The 24,230-nt window shown below is 44.0% G+C and overlaps 1 protein-coding gene across 1 annotated transcript in view; it reads left to right on the top strand.

The window, feature by feature from the left end:
• Window positions 1–24,230, top strand: part of LOC147445131 (putative plastidic glucose transporter 3) — a 64,030-nt gene that overhangs the window by 23,679 nt on the left and 16,121 nt on the right. Inside the window, exons 3-7 of the mRNA XM_086527601.1 lie at window positions 9,488–9,555; window positions 9,633–9,765; window positions 10,017–10,116; window positions 10,203–10,315; window positions 10,398–10,491. Coding sequence (XP_086383727.1) covers window positions 9,488–9,555; window positions 9,633–9,765; window positions 10,017–10,116; window positions 10,203–10,315; window positions 10,398–10,491 — 508 coding nt within the window. The remainder of the gene's footprint in view (window positions 1–9,487; window positions 9,556–9,632; window positions 9,766–10,016; window positions 10,117–10,202; window positions 10,316–10,397; window positions 10,492–24,230) is intronic.

Genomic DNA, 24,230 nt, shown 5'->3' with positions numbered 1-24,230 from the left:
GAGGTTGCATTGACCTTCTCCTTGTTCTTGGAACTATTAGATACATGTGCCTTGTCATGCTTTTTTTGCTTGTCACCCGCATTCTTCTTCCTTTTTTGCTCTTTCTTAAAGTACCTGCAATCTGGCTTCTTATGGCCTTACCGACCACATTGATAACAAGTGACATCAGATTGCTTTCCTTTGCTCTTGCTCCTGTTGCTTTGACCAACATTATCATTCCTTTCTTCTGTCCTGCCTCTAACCATGTGAGCCGAAGCATTAGCCTCACCACTTTCCTTACACTAATTTCCTCATTGAGGATAGAACCCCTTACTCCATCAAAGGTAAGGTTCGGATTATTAGATAATGAGATCACCAAGGCCTCCTAAGAATCAAGCAAGGTCATAAGCAAAAATATGTCCTTTAACTTATCATCAAAAGCAAGCAAACCATAGTCTTGCAATTGGGAAAGAACACCCGTAAAAGCACGAATGTGCTCAGTGTATCCAATTGCATATGCATCAATTTACGCATCAAATGCGGCGTCTTGTTTTCATAAGTAGCCTTGAGCTTGTCTCACACAACATAGGCAGTGTTAAGATCCTTAAGGTCTACCAAAATTTCATTTGCAACAACCATTTTTACATACGCAATAGCTTTTTTTGTTTAAATTAAGCCACGCCTCATCTGTCATAGCTGCAGGCTTTGCATTTTGCAGTGCACCATCGCAATTTTTAAGAAAAGAATGCCCTTCATTCTCTCTTTCCACAAATCGAATCAAGTGCCTTCTAATCTGTTGATTTCAAAGAGATTTTCAATGAATTTTGCAAAAGTTTTGCAAAAACAAGTGCCACAAAGATAATACAACACTTTTAAAAGCTCCCTTATGAGTTTCATAAAATTCTGAAAAATTTGCAGAAATTTACTAATTTTTGAAATTTTGTGCAGAAAACTTATAGCACGCTGAATTTTCGAATTTCTTGCCCAAAAATTTGGGGATTTTCACAATTTCACGATGCAAATCACAAATTGATACATGGGGCAGCTATGTGTATCAAAACGCCCAATTTTCACTGCTGAAATTGACCTGTAATTGTTGAAATTTGTCCAAAATGGACAAAATCACATGTTGTTCACAAATTTCCTTGTCAGAGAGACTTCCCGCGATGAAAACTTCCTAAAATGGGAGAGAAATCTTCTCGAGGGTATAGGACTGAAATATTCAGCTGTTCACGACAAACTTCTCGCGAGGAATTGAAGGAGGATTTGATACCAATTGAAGGAGGACGTTCGCGAACCCAGGTTGGGTGAGCTTGGGCGGCAGGGCGTGCGCACGCAGGTGGTGTGCAGAGAGAGAGAGAGGAAGCGTTGGTTGCATGCAAAGAGGCCACGTAAGCTTTTAGAAGTCCAAAAACTCAAGTGATGAGGTTTTTGGGACTCTTTTATTTAAATGTGCCATTTGGCCACTTGGACAATGTGAAACCTTTAAAAATAGTCCAAGTGGCCCAAAAGCCAAAAAATGAAGTATAATGCCCTAAAATGGTGGGCTGAAAATATACAAAAAATATATTTGCGAAGCTCTCAAGCAGAGCTATGCGCTGGAAACGGTGTGGAGGAGATCGGGAGTGACCTCTGGGTATTTACCCCCAACATTCCATGCGGGGATGTAAATTGAGGTGCACTACCACTTCAATCAAAGACAGGGTCTTGGCTAGTGACATTGAGCTTAGGTACATGAGGACGGATGGACATGTTGTAGACACCTTTACGAAGGCCGTGGGAGAACAGAAGCTGAGGTTTTTTGAGCTATGCTTGGATACCCGGAGACGGTGTTGGGTTCGAGGGGGAGTGTTGATCTATTAAGCTCAACACATGGTATGCCTTGATGACTTCTTGCCCACATTTATCAGTGGTATGAGACTTATCTTATTAGCGCACTCACGAGCGGTATCACATTGACCGTTGTACATAGTTATCGTTCTATGTTGTATTTCTCTTTTTATGTTTTGTAGACCATCTAATCTTTTTGAGTAGTGAAGAGAAAGAGTCAAATTTCAATTTCCATCTCCATTGTGTGCTCTCTTGGTTGTGAGGGTGTGTGCTTGCAAGAGCTCAAGATCTCTCCTTCTCTATCTCTTCACAAGAGAGAGAGAAGCAAACAAATCGAAAAGTTTTTTGGTAGAGAAATATATACTTGATATACACATGATAGCAAAGGACGAAAGAAGCAAGAATGCAGCAGGTTTGACCCCTTTTGATAGGTTTGCGTTGGCCAACCTTGACCAAGGGTTGATAACTTGATTGGCGTTAAAAGTGCATGGAGGAGTGTGCGCCAATGCGAATAATCATCTTCAAATTCATTCCATGGCTAAAGATGGTCGTTTTTGTTCTAGAAAGCTTGTTTCCTCAATCACCAATATCTTGTGCATGAAACTTATATAGAGAGCCTAAACAAGATAAGAATTTCCTCTCCTGCAATAGTTATATAGGCAACATATCAGTCTCTATATGTGTGAAAGATCTACGAACTCAAGTCTAGTTGCCACCAAAGGCAGGGCTTAAATAAATAGCTGTCAATTTTTTGCTTATGGCAACATCTTATTGTTGGGGTATAAAGCCCAATGTGGTCGCCCAGGTAAGTGGGCGGGCCGCCAGGTATGTACACATATTCTTTTGTAAAAACCTAATAAGAACTCACTATGCTCTACACATTACAGTAGAGCGAGTTCACCATATCGTCGTGCTCTTCTTCTCGCACTCTCTCTCGCGTCGCACTTCCGCTCGTACTCCTTCAACTGGTATCAGAGCTCAGATCGAGGCTCGGGGCAGCATTTGCAGGTAGCCAGAGTCACCTGCTCAGATTGGAGTGAGATTCGACAGGCGAAGACACGGCCCCAAATCCTGTGGGTGAGCCCGAAGGCCTCAGTGTTCTCAGAATTTCATTCTGAGGTCACCTCGGCCACCGTTCGGCTTCGACAAAGTTCTGCGCATGCCATTTTCGACTACGTGGTCTCGGCGGGTGCAAATCCGACTCTACAATTTTGGGGTTTCGGCCTACGACTGCAAGTGCTGAGGATATCTGCACTTCCAGAGTGCTGATTTGTGGCTATCTACACAACGAAGAACGGCTTACAGTTCTTGGAGGCGTGTCACATACGACACGGGCGCACCTACACAAAGACTGTAGGCGACATCCACCCGTTCATCAGGTAGCTTGTGTTTGCTGCTTGATATTCCAGATTTCATCGTGACATTGCAAGTACTTCCACATGGGATGTATTGTCAGAGATGATGTATGTCTGTTGAGGGTTTGCTGGTTGTGAGTCACGCAGCAAACAACCGCCGCAGCGGTTACAGCATATAGTGGGAAATTTGTGGATGTATGACTTTGTGGGAAGTCTATGTACTGTCAAATTTACTGCAGCCTTTGTGGAGGGTCGAGTGAGGTTTTATTGAGCTGGGGGATTCTCGAATGTTGAGATCATTTCGGTGATATAGGTCTTGGAGCGATCCCTCGAGCACCCTTAGATAGGCAGCTAGGATGTATTGACTGTGAGTTAGACAGTTGGGATTGCATCTTTGCTTTACTGCCGTTGAGGCATTGTCGCAGTCTATGCTTACAGGACAGTTGACAGGACAGTGAGAGACAGTACAGGTGCAGGACAAGTTTACCCATAGCTTACAGTGTTAGAGAGACAGTGGTTTTTTAAGCTGTTTTTGGTTTGTTTTGAGTACACCAGAGCCATTTTACAAAGGAGACTCTGCCGAAATTTATGCAGAATCTGAAGCTTTCTTGGTTCATTTGACAGGTTGATATTGGTTCAGAGGTCAGTTTACAGGGGAAACTCTGCTGAATTTTTCGCAGAAAAGTAAACTACTGTGAAGCATCTCTTCTTTGATTCCCAAATCTGTTACTAGTCGATTAAGCCAAATTGATTCTTTGCATGCCTCTGATGCTGCAACATATTCAACCTCTGTAGTAGACTGAGTAACACAATCTTGTAATCTAGAACGCCATGATACTGCTCCACCAACCAATGTAAAGACATACCCTGACGTAGACCTTCGGTTGTCTAAGTCACCTGCATATTCCGAGTCTGTAAAACCCTTTACACTTAGCTCCTGACTCCCATAGCATATGCGCATACTCTTTGTAGCTTTCAGGTATCTCAATATTCCTTTCACTGCCTCCCAATGTTTCTTGCCTGGGTTTGACATGTATCGACTTACTACTCCCACTGCAAATGCAATGTCTGGGCGAGTAGCAATCATTGCATACATCAAACTACCCACTGCAGACGCATATGGAATCTTATCCATTTCAGCATGTTCTTCCTCAGACACGGGACAATCTTGTTTGCTAAGTTTCACATATGGTGGCAATGGAACACTCCATGCCTTTCCCTTCTCCATATTGAAACGTTGCAAAACCTTGTCAATATACTCTGTTTGAGATAACCAAATCAACTTCTTTGATCTGTCTCTCTCAATGCGCCTACCAAGTATATGACTTGCCTCACCCATGTCTTTCATGTCAAACGATTTTGCCATCTTTGACTTCAAAGCTGAAATTTCTTCCAAGTGCTTGCCGACAATCAACATGTCATCCACATACAAAATAAGGATCAGCCAACTGCCATCCTTAGCCTTCTTTGTATATAGACAGTGATCGAACTCACTACGTTTGTAGCCTTCAGAAAGCATAAACTTGTGGAACTTATGGTACCATGCCCTCGCTGATTGTTTTAAGCCATAAAGACTCTTTAACAACTGGCATACCAAATCTTCCTTGCCTTTCTCAACAAACCCTTCTGGCTGCTGCATGTAAATTTCCACATCTAAATCACCATGGCTGGATCACATGACACTGCTCTTTACAATATCAAGAAGCTTGATGGAACCAATTTCCCATTGTGGAAGAAGCATATTTGGCACGTGTTGGTAAAAAAGAAGCAGATAAAACCTATAAAGCTCAAGGGGATAAAACCAGAAGATATGGACGAAGATGAATGGAGCGAAATGGGTGAATTGGCACTTTCTACCATTATGCTGACTTTGGCAGAAAGCGTTTGCTTCAATGTAGCAGACGAGATGTCGGCTTATGAAGCATGGACAAAGCTAAGTGATCTTTATGAGAAGCAGAGTGCAGCTTCACAAGTATACTGGCTTAAGAAGCTTGTTGACTTGAAGATGAAAGAAGGGACACCTATGTCCAATCATCTGAATGAATTCAACACCATCTACAGTCAACTGTCAGCTCAAGGTGTCAAGTTTGATGAACCTGTTAGAGCTATGTTCCTGTTGATCACATTGCCGGAAAGTTGGGACACTTTTCGCACAGCTTTGAGTAACTCTGCACCTCCAGATGGTTTGACCATAGCAGGTGTAGAAGGCATTCTGCTTACTGAAGAAACCAATAGAAAGGCAATGGACAAAGGCAAAGGAATAGCCTTAGTTGTCAGGGGAGGGACCAAAGAAAAGTACAAATGTGGAAAAAGGGATCAGTCTCGTAGCAAGTCCCGCAGTGCTAAAGGTAAGAGTGACATAGAATGCTACCATTGTGGCAAGAAGGGTCACATGAAAAGAGACTGCAGAGAATGGAAAGCAGAAAAAGGCAAAGGGAAAGCTGAAGACCATGGTGAGAAGAACAAGTCCTCAGTGAAGATTCAAGAAATAAATGTGACAAACATTGTTGCAGAGGATGACAGTCTAGTGTCAGAAGACATCTACTTCTTGAAGAATACAATGGACTCAGCTCTTCTTACAGCATCTGATGGAAATGCACTGAGTGACTGGATTATAGACTCAGGGGCATCACTTCATGTGTCTCCAAACAAAGAGTGATTTACCTCTTATGTGACCACTAAAGATCATGTTCGGCTAGGCAATGGGCAGACATGTGAGATCTTATGTGTTGGAGATGTTCAATTGAAGTTTCAGAATGGCTCTTCTTTCACGCTGAAGAATGTGAGACATGTTCCCGCAATTACAAAGAGCTTGATCAGCACAGGTTTACTTGATGATGCTGGCTACGTCACCACTTTTGGAGAGAACATGTGGAAGATATCCAAGGGTTCTATGACAGTAGCACATGGAGTAAAGTCTGGAGGACTTTACATGATTTATGTATCAAATGTCTCTAAAAATGTAATCAATGTAACCGAGTAGCCGAACGTTTCTTTGTGGCAAAGCCGGTTACGACATATGTCCAAGAAGGGAATGGAAATCTTGTCTCGTTCTGGTTATTTGCCTGGCTTTTCATTTAATGATTTTGAATTCTGTGAACATTGTCTGTATGGTAAGCAAACACAGCAGCCACATAAGCATAGAAGTAGTAGAAGAGATACACAGTTGGCACTTGTTCATAGTGATTTGTGTGGACCTATGCCTAACCTATCTCTAGGGGGAGCTTCTTACTTTATGACATTTATAGATGATTACTCGAGGAAAGTATGGGTTTACTTTCTCAAGCACAAGGATGAAGCGTTTAGTGTTTTCAAAACGTTTGTGACACTTGTGGAGAATCAAAGTGGCGAAAAGCTTATATGCTTACGTACTGACAATGGTGGAGAGTATGTTTCAAAGGCCTTTCAGGACTTTTGTGAGTCAAAATGTATAAAACGTGAACTTACAGCTCCTTACAATCCTCCTCAAAATGGTGTTGCTGAGAGGATGAATAGGACCATACAAGAGAAGGTCAGAAGTATGTTGTCTAATGCACAACTGCCAAATGGGTTTTGGGCTGAAGCTGTATCAACAGCTGTTCATCTTATAAATAGATCTCCTAGCAAGGTTTTGCAGAAGGATTCAGTGGTGGCAGAGATGGTATGGTCAGGCAAAATGTCCTCATACAAGCATCTCAAAGTCTTTGGCTGTGAGGCATATACTCATGTTCCAAAGGAATTTAGGAACAAACTTGAGCCAAAGAGTAGAAAGTGCATCTTTCTAGGCTATGGTAATTCTGGTGAGATGGGGTACAGACTTTGGGATCCCGAATCCAGAAAGGTTATCCGCAGCAATGATGTTCACTTTAATGAAGCCAAATATCATTCTAAACCAGAGAGGGTTGAGGAGATTAGAAGAGTTGTCTTCCAAGAAGATGGACCTCCACGTGCAAGACAAAATGTCAGGGCTCAAGAGGAGCAAGGACAGGATAGATTGGAACCACAGGTTGTGGTTGAACTTGAGCCACCTATTGTGCGTAGATCTGGACGTATCACGCGATCTCCTGATAGGTTTGTTCCATCTATGAACTATGTCATGTTGACTGATTGCAATGAGCCTTCATGTTACAAGGAAGCAGTGCAAATGAAGGACTCCGGGAATTGGCAATTGGCCATGCAGTCAGAGATGACAGCTCTGCATAAAAACCAGACATGGAAGCTAGTTAAATTACCACAGGGCAAAAAGGCTCTACCTTGTAAATGGGTTTACAAGTATAAGATCACCGCTCATGATAGTCAGCCAAAGTACAAAGCAAGGCTTGTTGCCAAGGGCTTTAAGCAAGAACAAGGCATTGACTTTGATGAAGTCTTCTCTCCGGTGGTCAAGATGACTACATTGAGATGATTTCTTGCATTGGTTGCCATATTAGATTTGGTGTTGCACCAAATGGATGTCAAGACAGCGTTCTTGCATGGTGATTTAGATGTGGAAATTTACATGCAACAGCCAGAAGGGTTTGTTGAGAAAGGCAAGGAAGATTTGGTATGCCAGTTGTTAAAGAGTCTTTATGGCTTAAAACAATCACCGAGGGCATGGTACCATAAGTTCCACAAGTTTATGCTTTCTGAAGGCTACAAACGTAGTGAGTTCGATCACTGTCTATATACAAAGAAGGCTAAGGATGGCAGTTGGCTGATCCTTATTTTGTATGTGGATGACATGTTGATTGCTGGCAAGCACTTGGAAGAAATTTCAGCTTTGAAGTCAAAGATGGCAAAATCGTTTGACATGAAAGACATGGGTGAGGCAAGTCATATACTTGGTAGGCGCATTGAGAGAGACAGATCAAAGAAGTTGATTTGGTTATCTCAAACAGAGTATATTGACAAGGTTTTGCAACGTTTCAATATGGAGAAGGGAAAGGCATGGAGTGTTCCATTGCCACCATATGTGAAACTTAGCAAACAAGATTGTCCCGTGTCTGAGGAAGAACATGCTGAAATGGATAAGATTCCATATGCGTCTGCAGTGGGTAGTTTGATGTATGCAATGATTGCTACTCGCCCAGACATTGCATTTGCAGTGGGAGTAGTAAGTCGATACATGTCAAACCCAGGCAAGAAACATTGGGAGGCAGTGAAAGGAATATTGAGATACCTGAAAGCTACAAAGAGTATGCGCATATGCTATGGGAGTCAGGAGCTAAGTGTAAAGGGTTTTACAGACTCGGAATATGCAGGTGACTTAGACAACCGAAGGTCTACGTCAGGGTATGTCTTTACATTGGTTGGTGGAGCAGTATCATGGCGTTCTAGATTACAAGATTGTGTTACTCAGTCTACTACAGAGGTTGAATATGTTGCAGCATCAGAGGCATGCAAAGAATCAATTTGGCTTAATCGACTAGTAACAGATTTGGGAATCAAAGAAGAGATGCCTGTGTTATATTGTGATAGTCAAAGTGCTATACAATTGGCTCACAATCCAGTTTATCACTCAAAGACAAAGCATGTGGATGTGAAGTATCATTTCATCAGGGAAATGCTCGAGGATAAGCAACTTCAGCTTGTCAAAGTTCACACCATAGAAAATCCTGGTGATCTACTTACAAAAGCACTTCCCTCAGAGAGCTTTGCGCATTTTCGCAAGCAGTTAGGTGTAGGGTAGTACATCACTTCTCTACCTCTCTTGTATATTAGCTTGTATAGTAGCTTCTCTCACACTTAAAGTACCACATTAGACTTTACGTGGGAGGTTGTTGGGGTATAAAGGCCAATGTGGTCGCCCAGGTAAGTGGGCGGGCCGCCAGGTATGTACACATATTCTTTTGTAAAAACCTAATAAGAACTTGCTATGCTCTACACATTACAGTAGAGCGAGTTCACCATATCGTCGTGCTCTCTCGCGTCGCACTTCCACTCGGACTCCTTCACTTACTGCTGGGCCAAAAGGATATGCCAGTAAGACCACACCACCAGGCCACCTACCACACGATTGGAATGTCCTCTCCCGCAATAAATATATAGGTAACCTACCAGTCCATATATGCCTGAAAGATCGACAAGCTCAAGTCTAGTTACCACCAAAGGTGGGGCTCGGGTAAATAGCTGTGAAGTTTTTACTTCTGGCAACATCTTACTGCTGGGCCAAGAGGATGCCAGTAAGAGCACACCACCAAGCCTCACTTTTTCGAAGTGACCTTGTGCTATGCTGCCCAAAAGGCTGTAGATCTCCAGCCTTCAGAACTTGACTAATAGTAGTATACGAGATGGGATGTAAGCTAAGCCAGATTCTTAACAAGGACATGCTAGGCTGATCCATATCTGTAATTCTTGTTTGACAGGGTGTTGAATGCTACCTTACAGTTCGTTGCAAGAGATCTTGGTCTGGTTGATGATGCTCTTGCTCAAGGTGCGGATTTTGTTAATATACCACTTAGGACACAGCAACATGCAGTATAGTGTGCTTACTGAGCAGATAAATTTCAGGTTGGATTGTAAGCATATGCCTTGTAGGGGGCTTGCTTGGTTGCATTTGGAGTGGTACATTTGCAGATGAGGTGGGAAGGCGTCGTGCTGCCCAACTCAGCACTGTCCCTATTATTGTAGGAGGATGTTTCAGGTGATGAGGGTTTACTTGCTTGATTTTAAGCTAAACATGTCAGGTTCATATGCTTGTGTTTCTTATGACAGTGCACAAGTTTATTCATCTTTTGCTCATCTATTGCAGGTACAGCAAATATTTGTGGCTCTTGTTTTTGAAAAAATATATTTTTTCCTATAGCTCTTCCCTTTTATGGAAAAAGCAAGTGCTATTTCCATGTCGTAAGGTTTGCGCTGCTCTCCTATAAACTCTCTTCCTTCAACTTCCAGTGCAGTCGCAAGAAGCTTGAAAATTATGATCTTTGGGCGTTTTCTGGTGGGAATTGGCTTAGGCGTTGGTGCATCAGCGACCACCCTGTACATTTCAGAGGTACATTGAAAAGAGTTGTACCTTTTGGTGGATGATTTTAAGCAAGTTCCTTTCTTCTTCCTTGAAGTTTTGTTTGAGTCATGTAGATTTCACCAGCACCATTAAGGGGAACTTTTGGAGCAATTTGCCAAATTGCCGGATGCCTTGGTTTGCTAGGTTCCTATGCTATTGGGCTACCAGTGGCGTTTATCACTGGCTGGTGATGAGCGCATGTTCAGCTAAGAAGTTGAATTTTCACTCAGCTTTTGTGACAGCTCTTATTTTTTGGTTCTTTGGCTCAGGTGGCGTGCATGCTTCTGGATATCTTCAATACCAGCTGCTCTTCTCCTCTTGGGCATGGAATTTTGTCCGGAAAGCCCTAGATGGCTGTATAAGGTAGGTTGAAATGTTTATGTTAATATTCTTTTCTTGTTGTTTATGTGTCTTTTTCTTGAACCATACATGTAGTGTTGCCATTTTTGGAGAAAGTCAAAGTTTGGTTGTTTATTCAACTTTATTGTAGTCAAACTTTAATTCGAGCGAGAACACTCTGAAACAAGGAAAGTCTATGTTGGGGATTGAGCCCTCTTTTGCTCTTGTCCAATGGAGACTTCTTGCTAGAAAATGTATATCACATGTACGTATGCCCATGGAGGCTTACCCCTTGATCCATGTCGTAGGACAAGATGCCCTTAGCCAATTGTAGAAGAGTCACAGGGGAGGAGCGACTTGTTGCTGTCGAAGGATTCGCGAACAAAGTAGACGACGACAACAGTAGTCCCACAACAAGGGAGAATGCGAGTGTGCAGAGCATCCTTGAGTAGGGACAACAACTTTGAGCGTGCATGAGCTAGAGGTGGCAATATGGCCATCTCTCTCTCTCTCTCTCTCTCTCTCTCTCTCTCTCTCTCTCTCTCTCTCTGTGTGTGTGGAAAGGGAGATGAAGGAATGGAAAGCAGAGATGGAAGGATGGTGGAAGGAGAAGGCCAACCTTCTTCAAATGTTCCTCAACGAAGGTACGCAATGGAAGGAGGTCTATGGTTAGTTTGACAGTTTATGCGCCTTAGTTGGTCTCTATACAGTGTGCTTTTGAGAGGCATTGTCCTCTTTTATGCTTTGTGAGTGACATACTTGGTCATTTTGTCTTGTATTTTGGTTGACATAGTCCCAAATACAAAGGAGACTTTGTCGAAATTTTCCCAGAATCTTTTGGTAGTTTTGTCACCATGTCTACTAGCAAAGACTGTGACCTTTATGACATAAAGAAGTTTGGTGGCACTAATTTTCAGCTTTGGAAGAATTAAATGCATGATGTGCTTGTCCAAAAGAAACAAAAGTTGCTTATTGCCTATGCGGCTAGAATTGAAGATATGCACATGACTCAGTTTCAGTGGGAGGAGCTTGATGAGTTATGCAGGTCTACGATTAGACTGTACCTTGGTGAGTCGGTGTACTTTTCAGTGTTAGAATGCGAGACTGTTTATGCTTTGGCAGAAATTATGTGACACTTATGAAAAGGATACGGCTAGCAATAAGGTTTTCTTGATGCGAAAACTTTTCAACCTTCGTATGAAGGAGTCAGCTAGTGTTGCCAGCCATATCAATGATTTTGATTCTCTTTTTGCTGAGATTCGTGCACAACGCATGACCATTGATGATGAGATGAAAGCAATCTTTTTGCTTTGTTCGTTGCCACCCTCTTGGGATATCTTTTGCACAACTGTTAATAACTCTGCTCCTAATGGTACGTTAAAGTACGATGATGTTACTAGTGCTCTTTTGTCAGAGGAGATGCGTTGGAAAACCATGACTAGCTCGCATTATGACGAAGCTCATTATGTGCAAAGGGATGATAAGCAACGTAAGGGCCGTTCTTCGCAACATGAGTCCAAGAAGAGGGCAATAGAGATGCATGAAAGGGTAGATCAAAGTCTTGTGGTCGTCGCAATGTTCAATGCCATTATTGTGACAAGTTTGGTCACATAAAGAAGGATTGCTATGCTTGGAAGCGTGACAAAGAGAATGGCAAAGATAAAGGTAAAGATCAAGATGATAAAGAGGAGAAACCAAAGTTCGGTTAAGATTGAAGAACTGAACATAGTTCAAGATGACAGTGATGCGCAAGACATTAATATGTTGACTGAAAATAATGATGTCTTTTATGATGCACAAGAAACTCTATCTTTGCAGAGTTCTATGCTAGTTGAACTTCTTGTTAGTAGTGAAGTATCCCATACATGGATTCTTGATTCGGGTGCTTTGTTGCATGCCACACCTCATAGGCATTGGTTTACTACATATGAGGAAACCATTGGCTATTACACTTGGTGACAGTTACTCTTGTGACATTGTTGGCGTAGGTGATATTGCCATGGCTATGGCAAATGGGGTGAAGTTTATCATCCATAATGTGCGTTATGTTCCAGCCTTGATACGCAATTTGATTTCGGTTGGACGTCTTGATGACTTGGGTTACAAAGTCACTTTTCATCAACAGTCTTGGCGTTTTGCGAAGGGTCATCTTATATAGCCCATGGTTCTAAAGTTGGTTCACTTTATTCTCTTTATGTATCTGATAAAAACAGTGTTCTTTCTGTAACCAAGCTGCCAACCGTTGCTTTATGGCATAGCCGGTTAGGACATATGTCAAAGAAGGGAATGGAGACACTCTCTCGTTTGGGCTACTTACTGTCTTTGTCCCTTTTGTGAGCACTGTCAATATGGAAAGCAAACATAGACACATTCTTTTGACAAAGAAAGAAAACCCTTAGAGCTTGTGCACAGTGATTTATGTGGGCCTATGCCTTCTAAATCCCATGATGGTGCGTCCTATTATGTTACATTCATTGACGATGCAACACGGCATGTTTGGGTCTACGCCATGAAGTCTAAAGATGAGACCTTTTCTTGCTTCAAGAAGTTCTTATCTAGTGTTGAAACTCAGTTTGAACATAAGTTGAAAGCTTTGCGCTCAGACAATGGTGGAGAATATATCTCCAAAGAGTTTACAGACTTCTGTTCAAGTAGGGGAATTAAGCGTGAGTTTACAGCTCCTTATACCCCTGCACAAAATGGTGTTGCGGAACGAATGAATAGGCCCATGCAAGACCGGATTATGTCTATGCTATCACAAGCTAATTTACTGCAAGCGTTTTGGGCTGAACAAGCTGAAGCATAAGGAACCTTAGCCATTGCAGCTTTTTCCTCAGCAGATTTGGGACAGTCGTTCTTGCTAAGTTTTAAATATGCAAGCAATGGAGTACTCAAAGCCTTCCCCTTCTGCATGTTGAAACGATCAAGAACCTTGTGCACATACTCTTTTTGAGAAAGGTACAACAACCTCTTCTTACGGCCACAAGTAATACACATATCCAAAATGTGATTGGCTTGATCCAAATCTTTCATGTCAAATTGACTTTTCAGCTTGGTTTTCAAGTCAGTAATATCCTTCTTGGAATGACCAGCAATAAGCATGTCATCTACATAAAGGATAAACATAATAAGCTGTCCATTTGGTTGTCTTTTCACGTAAAGACATGGATCCTCATTACTGTGCTTATAGCCTATGGAACGCATAAATGCATCAAACTTTTGATACCATTGTTTGCATGATCGCTTCAAGCCATAGAGACTTTTCAGAAGCTTACAGACCAAATGTTCCTTGCCCTTTAGCACAAACCCTTCAGGTTGCTGCATATAAATCTCTTCCTCGAGATCACCATGTAAGAAAGCTGTAATGACATCCATTTGATCAAGCTCCATATCTTCAATGTCAACCAAAGCAAGTAACATTCTCAGTGTGGTCATCTTGACCACTAGAGAAAAGATTTCATGGAAATCGACACCATATTCTTGCTTGAAACCTTTGGCCACTATACGAACTTTGTAATTGTCAATCTCCTTCTTGTAAACCCATTTACAAGGCAATGCTTTCCTACCTTTTGGCAATGGAACAAGTTCCCATGTTTTGTTCTTTGCAATATTGGACATCTCCCTCTTCATAGCATTTTCGCACTGAACCTTATCATCGGCTAGCATAGCCTCTTTGTAACAAGAATGCTCACCACTATCTGTCAGCAAAACAAAATCCACGCTTGGAACAAAACGTTTTGGCGGATGTGAGACTCTTTGAGATCTCCGCGGCTAATTAGAACTCGTACTAGCCTGTGTAGTAATTGGCTCGGGAGCTGTGTGGATAGGAGGTGATACATTGGAAAATGTCACTTTCCAAAATTCAACCTCTTTCACTGGTTGTCTATGCATCTTAGTTTCATTAAAGACAACATCACTGCTATGGATCACTGATCGACTTTCTGGATCTCATAAACGATAGCCAAATTGACCATCTACACCATAGCCAATGAAGATGCATTTCCTGGACTTAGGATCTAGCTTAGCACGCAACTCCTTGGGTACATACTACATGTGCATAAGCTTCACAGCCAAATGTGCGGAGTTTTTCATAAGACAATTTATGTGCTGACCATAACTCCAAAGGTACATGAAACTGTAATGAAGCATCAAGGTGGAAAGGTATGGAGTGTACGGTACGTAATCAGTACGTAAGGTACGTACTTCTGTACGGATCGGCCTTTAAGGTACGTGCCAGTACGTAACATTTGTAACAACAAAAAGAATAGTGACTTTAGCCTTTTTCAACCTATACATACTAGGAACTACATAGAGTCTAGACATAGATATTGCTTCAATGTCCATTAGATACTGCTTCAAATGTTATCTGTACTTAACTCTTAGAATACATCACTTAGTCAAATTTCAATAGCACTAAACATGAGTCACGATTGTGAAAAGTTAAAACTTAGAACTTCAACATACCATGATACCGGAATCAAAATACATAAAACATCAAGAGTCAAGATTGAGGACTGATTATCAATCCTCATACAAAGATGGATACATCATACTATAGTGACCAGTCTAGACTCTACCATCAAAAAGACAGAAAAACGGGAATACACTATATAATACAATAAACTTTAGTCATTGCCCAATGGGGCAAGATACCTCTTTAAAAGAAAAAAAAAAACCACGAACACTATCTATTCGTACGTACGGAACCGTACCGTACGGCTGTACCCAGCGTTTTGGAAAGGGGGTATATAGTACGTGTTGGCTCTTCCCCTCCAACTTGTGTGTGGCTATGGTGGTGAGTGTGTGTGCGTTTCTTCTTCCGCTTCTGCTGTGCTCCCGGATCCTCCCCTTTAGGAGATGACCTCACACTCACATAGCTTGCTCATATGAAAGAAGTTATGCCCGAGATAATGACAGCTCGAGAGAAGGGGAAAGTGGCCTTCTACAGAGATGGATGAGTGGTTATTCTGGAGAAGCGTCTCGCATGACGGTGCGAGAACTATGGGACCACACTCAGAGTGGCTACATGGAATTGTAATGGATCTTTGCGCCTTGATGTAGGGGCCTTTGAGGATAGTTTCACAGGGAGAGACATCATTTTCTACTCTGAGACGCATCAGGCCCCGGGGCAGTCCATGCCTCATGTGAGCGGATACAGATGGGCGACAACTTGTAGACAGGAGACTCTATCAGAGCGCAGTGGACGAGGTTCAAGAGGAGTTGCAGTCTTATTCAGGAAGGAGCTACAGTCTCTGATACATATAGCTCGGAGGGGGCAGATATCTCTACATCGCTATTTACTATTTCCCTCCTAGTATGTCAGTTTATGCATCACCTAGAGGACAGTCCCCCTTCTCTATTTTAGATGATGATATATGGGAGTTGTCCAGAGATGGCGACATTATTATCTTGGGGGATTTCAATGCTAGGATTACCCATCACCAGACAATATTCTATGATACCTCAAAGGAGTTGATGCGGGAGCTTGATATTACAGAAATGGGCCTGTCTAGATTATCACAGGATGAGGAGCATACTGAGTATGGTAGATAATTGATTGATATGGGGACTGTGGCCATTTTGAATGGCCTACAGAGATTCCCTGCAGCTGGTGGTTTTACACGCTTTCCACACTGGCATGGCGCTAGTACAATGGATTATGTTATGGCTCCGCCAGGACTCATTCCTTCCTTTCAGGATTTCGTGGTGGGAACTAGGCCGGTTGGGATAGCAGTCGATCATGCTATCTTGTTTTTCACTATATCATTCCAGTTCAGCACAGCTCCATTGGGAGAGGCCTCCGCACATACTCGGTATACCTTCACGAGGGAGACGGATCACGTGTACACTGATGAGATATACAAGCAACTATGCACTCAGGAGCCAAGACGACCACTAGATGAGCTCACCCAAATTCTGACAGAGACGCTACATGATGTAGCCTCAGAGGCATATCCCCACAACCAGCTTACAGACAGACGATCTGGGAGCATGCCTCAGAACAATTGGTATGATGAGGAGTGTAGAGAGATGAGGATCGTGTGTGTGTGGGTTGGGGGGGGGGGGGGGGGGGAGGGGGGACTACACTAAACCTAGGTATTCCTCTCTTCCCTGGAGGGGAGTGCTCATGAAAGAGTCGCCATACCTCTAGCGTCAGAGGGGTCGGCTGTGTCCCCGCACTCTTGGTACTTTGAACACAGATTGATATAAAAAGAAATACCGGAGCCGGGCCTTTTGTCTCACCTTGGTTGACCGCTCCAGCTCACTGGGGACGGTTTTGTGTGAGGCCTAGATACATGGACACCCACTGATACTACTACACATAGACAGCCACGGATTATCTTACGCCGCCTAGGGCGACGAAAGAAGAGGGCTTACCTATCTCAATTAGAGCGTGATCTGTATCAATTGTTTATGAGTCAGGACTCTAGTGAGGCATGGAGGCTTTTCAATGAGCACTCTCCACCGCCAGCCATCACTTCCACAGAGACATGGGGGGAATATGCTACATCTCTCTACACAACATCGGGGCAGCCACCTTTGCGTGACCCTCCAGAGGCATGCCCAGAAACATGTACTTTCTTTACTGCTGAGAGGGTAAGGAAAGCCATTGACAAGATGAAGACTGGAAGAGCACAGGATCATGATGGTTTGGTAGCAAAGCACTTTATCCATGCCAGAGCTATGCTTACAGAGCCATGTATGAGGGTTTCCCTGAGACTTGGAGTATGTCCACTATTGTGCCTATCTTCAAGTCGGGAGATCCTATGCTTCTCGAGAATTACCGAACCATCATGGTTGGTCACACTCTGGCTAGGCTATATGCATCAATTCTTGAGCATGAGCTGAGTGGATGGGCAGAGAGAGAGGGCATACGGGCAGCAGGACAGTCAGGGTTCAGGAGAGGTTTCTCTACTCTTGACCAGATTTTGACACTCAGAGCCATTATTGAGGAGGGTAGACACCATGGCAGGAGGATATATTGTAGCTTTGTGGATTTTTGCAAAGCCTTTGATACAGTGCCACGAGCCAGACTCATACGTAGATTGCAAGACATGGGGGTGTCCACAGAGTTGATTTGGGGGATCTTAGCTTTATACAGGACAGTGGTAGGACAGGTACGCACTACTCAGGACATGTCCGACATGGTTCACTTCACCATTGGGGTGAAGCAAGGTTGTCCCCTATCTCCGACTCTCTTTGGGATATATGTAGATGAGTTTTCAGATTATGTACATATAGAGGGTGATAGAGGTGCCCAGCTTGCAGGGACATGGATTCCGTTGCTATTATATGCTGATGATATTGTGCCGATCTCCAATTCTTCAGAGGGGATGCGCCGTCATTTGGATGCATTGCATGGATTTGCATGGGACAGTGGATCGTCTGTGAACCTTGGTAAGACCAAGGTAATTGAAACCGGCCCGTGGGGCGGTAGGCGTTGGCTTTCACCCGAAATTCTTTACAGAGCACTCTGCAAAAAGAACCTGCGACGGGAATTAACACTTGAACACACTGCTCGGAAGCTAGAATGCCCCGAGCAAACGCCGACAACCTGTAGGCCCCAAAATTGGCGCCCCTTTCGGTATTTCTTTATTCTTTGAGAGGGTAAATTACAAAGTAAGGTACTGGGAATCCTTTACCTGTATCACACTAGATACTTCATGATTTGGCCAAATTTCGGTAGCATAACAGCCCCAAAACTTGCACGAAATCAATTCCCCTGTTGGATCTCACTTGCATTGGCGTAAAGCCTCTGATTCCTGCCCAAAAACAGTAAATTCAGCTTGCTGTATTTACTGGTTTTTGCCCTGTTTTCAGCCCCAAACAGTCCCCTAACTGTCCTCTGCCAGTGGGGCACTATTCCCAATGGTTCTGGTGTCCGTATGGCTGAAAAACAGTCAATTTTCTACGCATACACAGCGCTGAATTTGCACTTGTACGGTGAGGTTATGACCCTCACCGGTGCCTGCTTTGGAGTAGCAGCTAGCTACCCCTGTTCCTACTCAAGGAGGCTCTTTCCTTAGCACAAAAGCATGAAACCACACAGCTATACATCAGTCAAATGAAGAGCCCTCTTGTGGGGCATCACATAACTGCACGTAGGGGAGAGAGAGAGCAGTGAGTAGCGTGCAGGGCATCACTCCTAGCACCACACTGTACATGAGAGGGAAAGAAAGCACTCCATAGCTCTTAACCTGTGTGACAGGTTCTCAATGAAGCATCCCCCAAGCATAAATCGAGCGGCCCCTCTTCTGCCCTTAACCTGTAATGCATCTGTGAACAAATAGATGCAAAAAGGGGAAGATTTCCATGGCTGCCAAAACCTGCGTATCGCTGAAAACGTAGCAAAACAGCCCTGTAAACACGCATATGATGCCTTCCAATGCTGAAAATGAGCTCCTTGGTCCTAGATGGAGTCATGGGAAGCTCAAAAATGGAGAGAAATGGCTGATAATCATAGTTAACAGCCTCCAAAACTGCTCCAAAAAGTCAGTTACGAGTTCTCTTCTCCCAAACTTGGTAAATTGACCAAAAAGTGCCACTTGGCACTCATACATGCAATTTCCCCGCATTGGGCTTCTTGCTTAAAAATCTCTCAATTGGTGCATCAGTTGACTTTGCAGCAGAGTAATAAAATGTTCCCCTTGTCATACCGAAGGTAATGACGCGAACACATTTCACGGCCCAAAATAGCAGTTCCCTAATTTTTAGGAGATGCTTCTGTTGGGCTCCCACTGGTCATCTGACCATCTATCCTCATTGGGACCGCATCCAAAAGTGTAATGTAGCCCAATTGTCAGGTACTTTCTGTTGGTGATCCCACCTTAACTTTATGCCTTCGTTGAGTTCACTTCCTAGTATCCACCAACTTGCTAAGTGCGACGGGGGGACCTACATGATCTTGAACTGAGCCTAGACATCCTTTTACTTTACAAGTTCCAGTGCCGACAAACTTCCCGTCTGCGGGCGAAACTACCGTTCACATTGGCCATACAATGTCCGACCATTTGCAACTTCAAAAAGAGAGTCTCAAAAATTAAACAAAAATCATTGGAAAGAAACCAACAACTAAGGTTAGCAGTTGCCACGTCCTCGTGACAGTAATGGTGTTTATCACCATAGCGCAGTGGGTAAGGAGGTTCGTCCCCACTTTTACATACGATCGAGAGATTGTGGAGTATGCAGATACATACACTTATCTTGGGGCGGTTTTCAGTGGTCCAGTATTTTCTCTGAGGCGTGTAGCAGATACGCGATTGACCAGAGCCTATGCAGCATTGGGAAGACTTGAGAGGATATGTTCGCAGGTTCAGTTCCGGGAACCTCGCACAAAGCTTTGGCTTTTTAACACTTTGGTCACTTCGGCCATGCTGTACGGAGTGGAGATATGGGGCCCCTCAATTGATCATCATAGCAGAGCTGGCAGTACTGATGGATGGAGATGTATGGAGAAGCCCTTGGCGTCTATGATTTTTGGATGATTAGGGCCAAGGCCTCAGTACCACATGACATTGTTAGGGCAGAGCTTGCTGCGAGCTCGCTGCTCCTCCATTGGTAGTGGAGGCACTCACTCCATGAGTTTCATTTATGCATAGCACTTGGGCTCTCCCTAGAGACAAATATGCTCGATTAGCACTAGAGTCTTCGCGACAGCTAGCATTGCAAGGAGGTAGATCATGTTGGTATGCAAAGATGGCATCTTGGTTTTAGCTACATGGCTTTAGTATGGATTTGCTACTCGCATTTCGGTACTCTCTGGATGCACCCTCCATCTCCCTCACTAGGGCAGAGATTATTAGGCTCATCAGAGAGGACTTGATTCAGCTGGATACGAAGAGGACATGGATACAACCTACACGCCTAGGTACGAAGATGACTTTCTATAGAGAGCATCTTCTCCAACTCACGGAGGATGGTTTTTTGTTCAAACGAGGATAAATGGATACTCATCTATCCCACGGGATACGATGTGCTATTGGTCAGATACGCACATCCTTACATCAGCTAGAGATCGAGACATGCAGATTTAGAGGAGTGCCCGCTGAGTCCAGGATTTGTCAGGTGTTCCAGATAGAGCCAAAGACGGAGCTACATTACATATGTCACTGCCCAGTAACTATGAGATACGAGGCCGCTTTCACTGTCTATTCAGAGATGGTTTTTGGCCACTTTCTAGAGTCATGAGATACCAGGATCAGAGATGCCTCGGATTTTACTTAGTGGAGATTCGCAAACATAGAGAGGACTTCTTGAAGAGGGGCACAATGAGAGAGATCCAGCAACAACGGAAGATTACAAATTTCTTTCAGTCACAGACAGAGGGTCCGAGCAGCCCCAACAACATAACAACACAAGAGGCACCAGAGGCATACTGCTTGATCGAGCGATAAAGTTGGGGTGGTCCCGTCGCCCACGGATGAGGGGGCCCTCTCGACATCGACGCAGATTGCGACAGACGATCCATACCATACTGGCGCGACATAGGAGCCGTCGCGACAGAGTGCCTACCTTGTAGGACATTGAATCTCTATAGCCTTTTGGATACTGATGTATATGTATATAATGCCTCGACTGTCAGAGAGCTCCATTGTATCAGCTCACCTTTTGTATTCCCCTTGTATCAGCTTTCACCCCACCCCTACCCACTATTTTCTTTTCAGTTCTTTGTACTTTTTGTACCCAGACCTGGTATAAGATTCACCACATGTAACCTTTTGGTCTCATAGGTCATTTTGGCCTTTTGAAGACATTAATATTACATTTCATTTCATTTCTCTCTTTCCCCCTCCCCCCCCCCCCCCCCATACGCGCGCGCGCGCACACACACACACACAATATTCTATCAATTTAACATTTGAGGGGACATTTCCCAAGATAGAACATACACAAAGATGACTACATTCGAGGGGTAATCCAATAAACGATATACATCAATTGTAAACAAGACTAATTCTTGTTTTTCAGCCTCTCAGATCTCCTAACATATACAATCTAATCAGATACAAGAGGCTGAAATTTCTCCTTATACAGTGTCCGTCATCAACACAGTAAGATCTTATCTCCATAAGAGCTATCAGGGCGGTAGAGGTAGGGGGTATTGTTTAATTATGCATCTCAAGTAAATGCCCAATGTGATCCTATTATTTATTTTGTCATTTTAGGTATTTTTTAACTTATTTGACATGAATCGGGGTTTGTCAATTCGTGTGAGGGGTATTTAAGACCCCCAAAGGAGTATATAAGTATACCCTGTTCCCATTGTAATAATCTATCTATGTCACGAGACGGGCACCATGTGCCAACAGAAAACGGACTGAACAGACTTTTAGCACTTCAATAACAATTGAACTGAAAGAGAGAGAGAGAGAGCACACGTGCCACGGAGTGGCGGAATTCCACCTTAGAGAGTATTGGCCTCAAACGTGGGCATCCTTTCGGTATTTCTTTATATTGCTTCAATTGAGTACAATGCCGGTACTCCAATTCTACAGACCTTCACACCGAAGAATGCCAGAGAATGAGCCCTTTGCACATATTTAAAGGCCCTTGACCTCAAAAGCAGTTACATAAAAGCAGTAAACTCAAAAGCATCTGGTTGAAAAGCGTTGCACCCAAAAAGCTGCCAACGCGTTTTACAGAAATCTGTACAGGTGCCACGTTAACACAAAAGCGCAAATTGTGAAAATTCGTACTACTGCCACGTAATCACAGCCAGCACAAATTGTGGAAATCTGTATAGATATGCCACGTCAGCATCTGCTACACTTTGTGTGTGTGTGTGTGTGTTGGTCCCGCTTTAATTTTTTTATGCCTTTAGGTCCCTTGGGTCCCATCAGACGGGGTTCCATAAGTTGGTGGAAACTTCTCTTTAAACAGAGGCCACTCGGCAAGACTTTGCAAGTTGGTAAAACTTCTTCTGTTGCTTCTCTTAGGGTTTAGGCCCCTTGGCCGGGATCTGAAGGTATGGCCCTTTCCAGATTAATGAGAAGATAAACGATGTCTCCTTTCGACTCAAGCTGCCCGATACTTGGAAGATTCACAATGCAATTCCATGTGAGTCTCTTGAAACCTTTTAAAGCTGAGGTGCGAGTTGATGGGGATCTTGATGAGCAACCCGAAGTGGAAGAGAGCGAGGAGATACTCGTTCTTGAACTGATTTTGGCACACAAAGAAAGAAAGATGAAAGGTAAAGTGACTCGGCAGTCTCGAAGAATCGGTCACTTCGAGAGAGAACGCTCGCTACTGCCCTCGCGTAGTAGCCCCCCTGCCCACCCCCTGTACGATTTGTCCAGCCCGTTGCCACACCTGCTGCCCGTCTCCCCTCCAGTCGCCTGCCCGCTGCCTATCGCCAGCCACACCTGCTGCCCACCACTTGCCCGCTGTTTGTCGCGAGCCTCTCCTGCTACCTGTCCCGTTGCCTGCTGTCCCCTGTCGTTGCCCTGTCCGCGTGCCGTCCCTTTGCCGCGCCCCCCTTCCTTCACTTTACCTTTAGCCATTGCCCCGCCCGCCTCCATTTTACTTTCAACCACTCCTGCTTGTCGGGCCTCACCAGCATCCTTGACGTGCTCGGTCCAGCAGGAGTTTCCCCCTTCGTCGACGCTCTTCGCCTTTTCTTCACAGCAACAGACACAGATGGAGGCTCATGCTCCGCCACAAAGGAACTCCAATGAAGTCCCCTCGCCCGACCCCGCTGAGCCGACCTTTCGACTTGCTCTTTCACCAACAGAGCAAGCGAGTCTAGCCGCAGAGGTGGAACGCCTCGACATCCGTCATCTGCAAGATTCTCGACACCAGACCCAGCAGAGGAGAGCTGCGTGATCTTCTCTAGGCTCGCCTTCTTGTAGAGGTGGGCAAGATCTTGTACGTTCAGTTCCTCGGACGCGGCTTGTCACGAGGACGTGGCAGTTATTAACCATGTCACAGAGATGTGGCAACTGCTAACCTTGGTTGTTGGTTTCTTTCCAATGGGGTTTATTTTATTTGTTTTGAGACCCTCTTTTTGAAGTAGCAAACGGTTGGACATTGTATGGCCAATGTGAACGGTAGATTCACCCGCAGACGGGAAGTGGTCGGCACTGGAATTCGTATGGTAAGTGGATGTCTAGGCTCAGAGCAAGATCATATAGGTCCCCCCGTCGCACTTAGCAAGTTGGTGGATACTAGGAAGTGAACTCAATTAAGGCGTAAAGTCAAGGTGGGACTACCAACAAAAAGTATCCGACAGTTGGGCCACATTGCACTTTTGGATGCGGCTCCAATGAGGATAGATGGTCAGAAGACCAGTGGGAGCCCAACGGAAGCATCTCCTAAAATTTAGGGAACTGCTATTCTGGGCCGTGAAATGTGTTCGCGTCATTACCTCCGGTATGACTAGGGGAACATTTTACAATTCTGCCGTGAAGTCAACTGGGCAACCGGTCAGGATATTTTTAAGCGGCGAACCCGAAACGAGCAAATGCTTGTAAATGCGCCAAGTGTCAACTTTTCATGCAGTTTCCTCTTGCAGAAAAATGGGCGCTGATTTTTAAGCTGGGAGAGACTTCATTTGCAACCTGTCACAGGTTAAGAGCTATGGAGTGCTTTCTTTCCCTCTCATGTACAGTGTGGTGCTAGGAGTGATGCCCTGCACACTACACACTGCTCTCTCTCTCCCCTACGTGCAGTTATGTGATGCCCCACAAGAGGGCTACTCATTTGACTGATGTACAGTTGTGTGGGTTCATGCTTTTGTGCTGAGGCAAGAGCCTCCTTGAGCAGGA

This window comes from Adiantum capillus-veneris, chromosome 13 (genome assembly GCF_014529385.1).
Source record: "Adiantum capillus-veneris isolate H3 chromosome 13, ASM1452938v2, whole genome shotgun sequence".
NCBI lineage: Eukaryota > Viridiplantae > Streptophyta > Polypodiopsida > Polypodiales > Pteridaceae > Adiantum > Adiantum capillus-veneris.
This window is presented reverse-complemented; position numbering and strand designations above follow the sequence as displayed.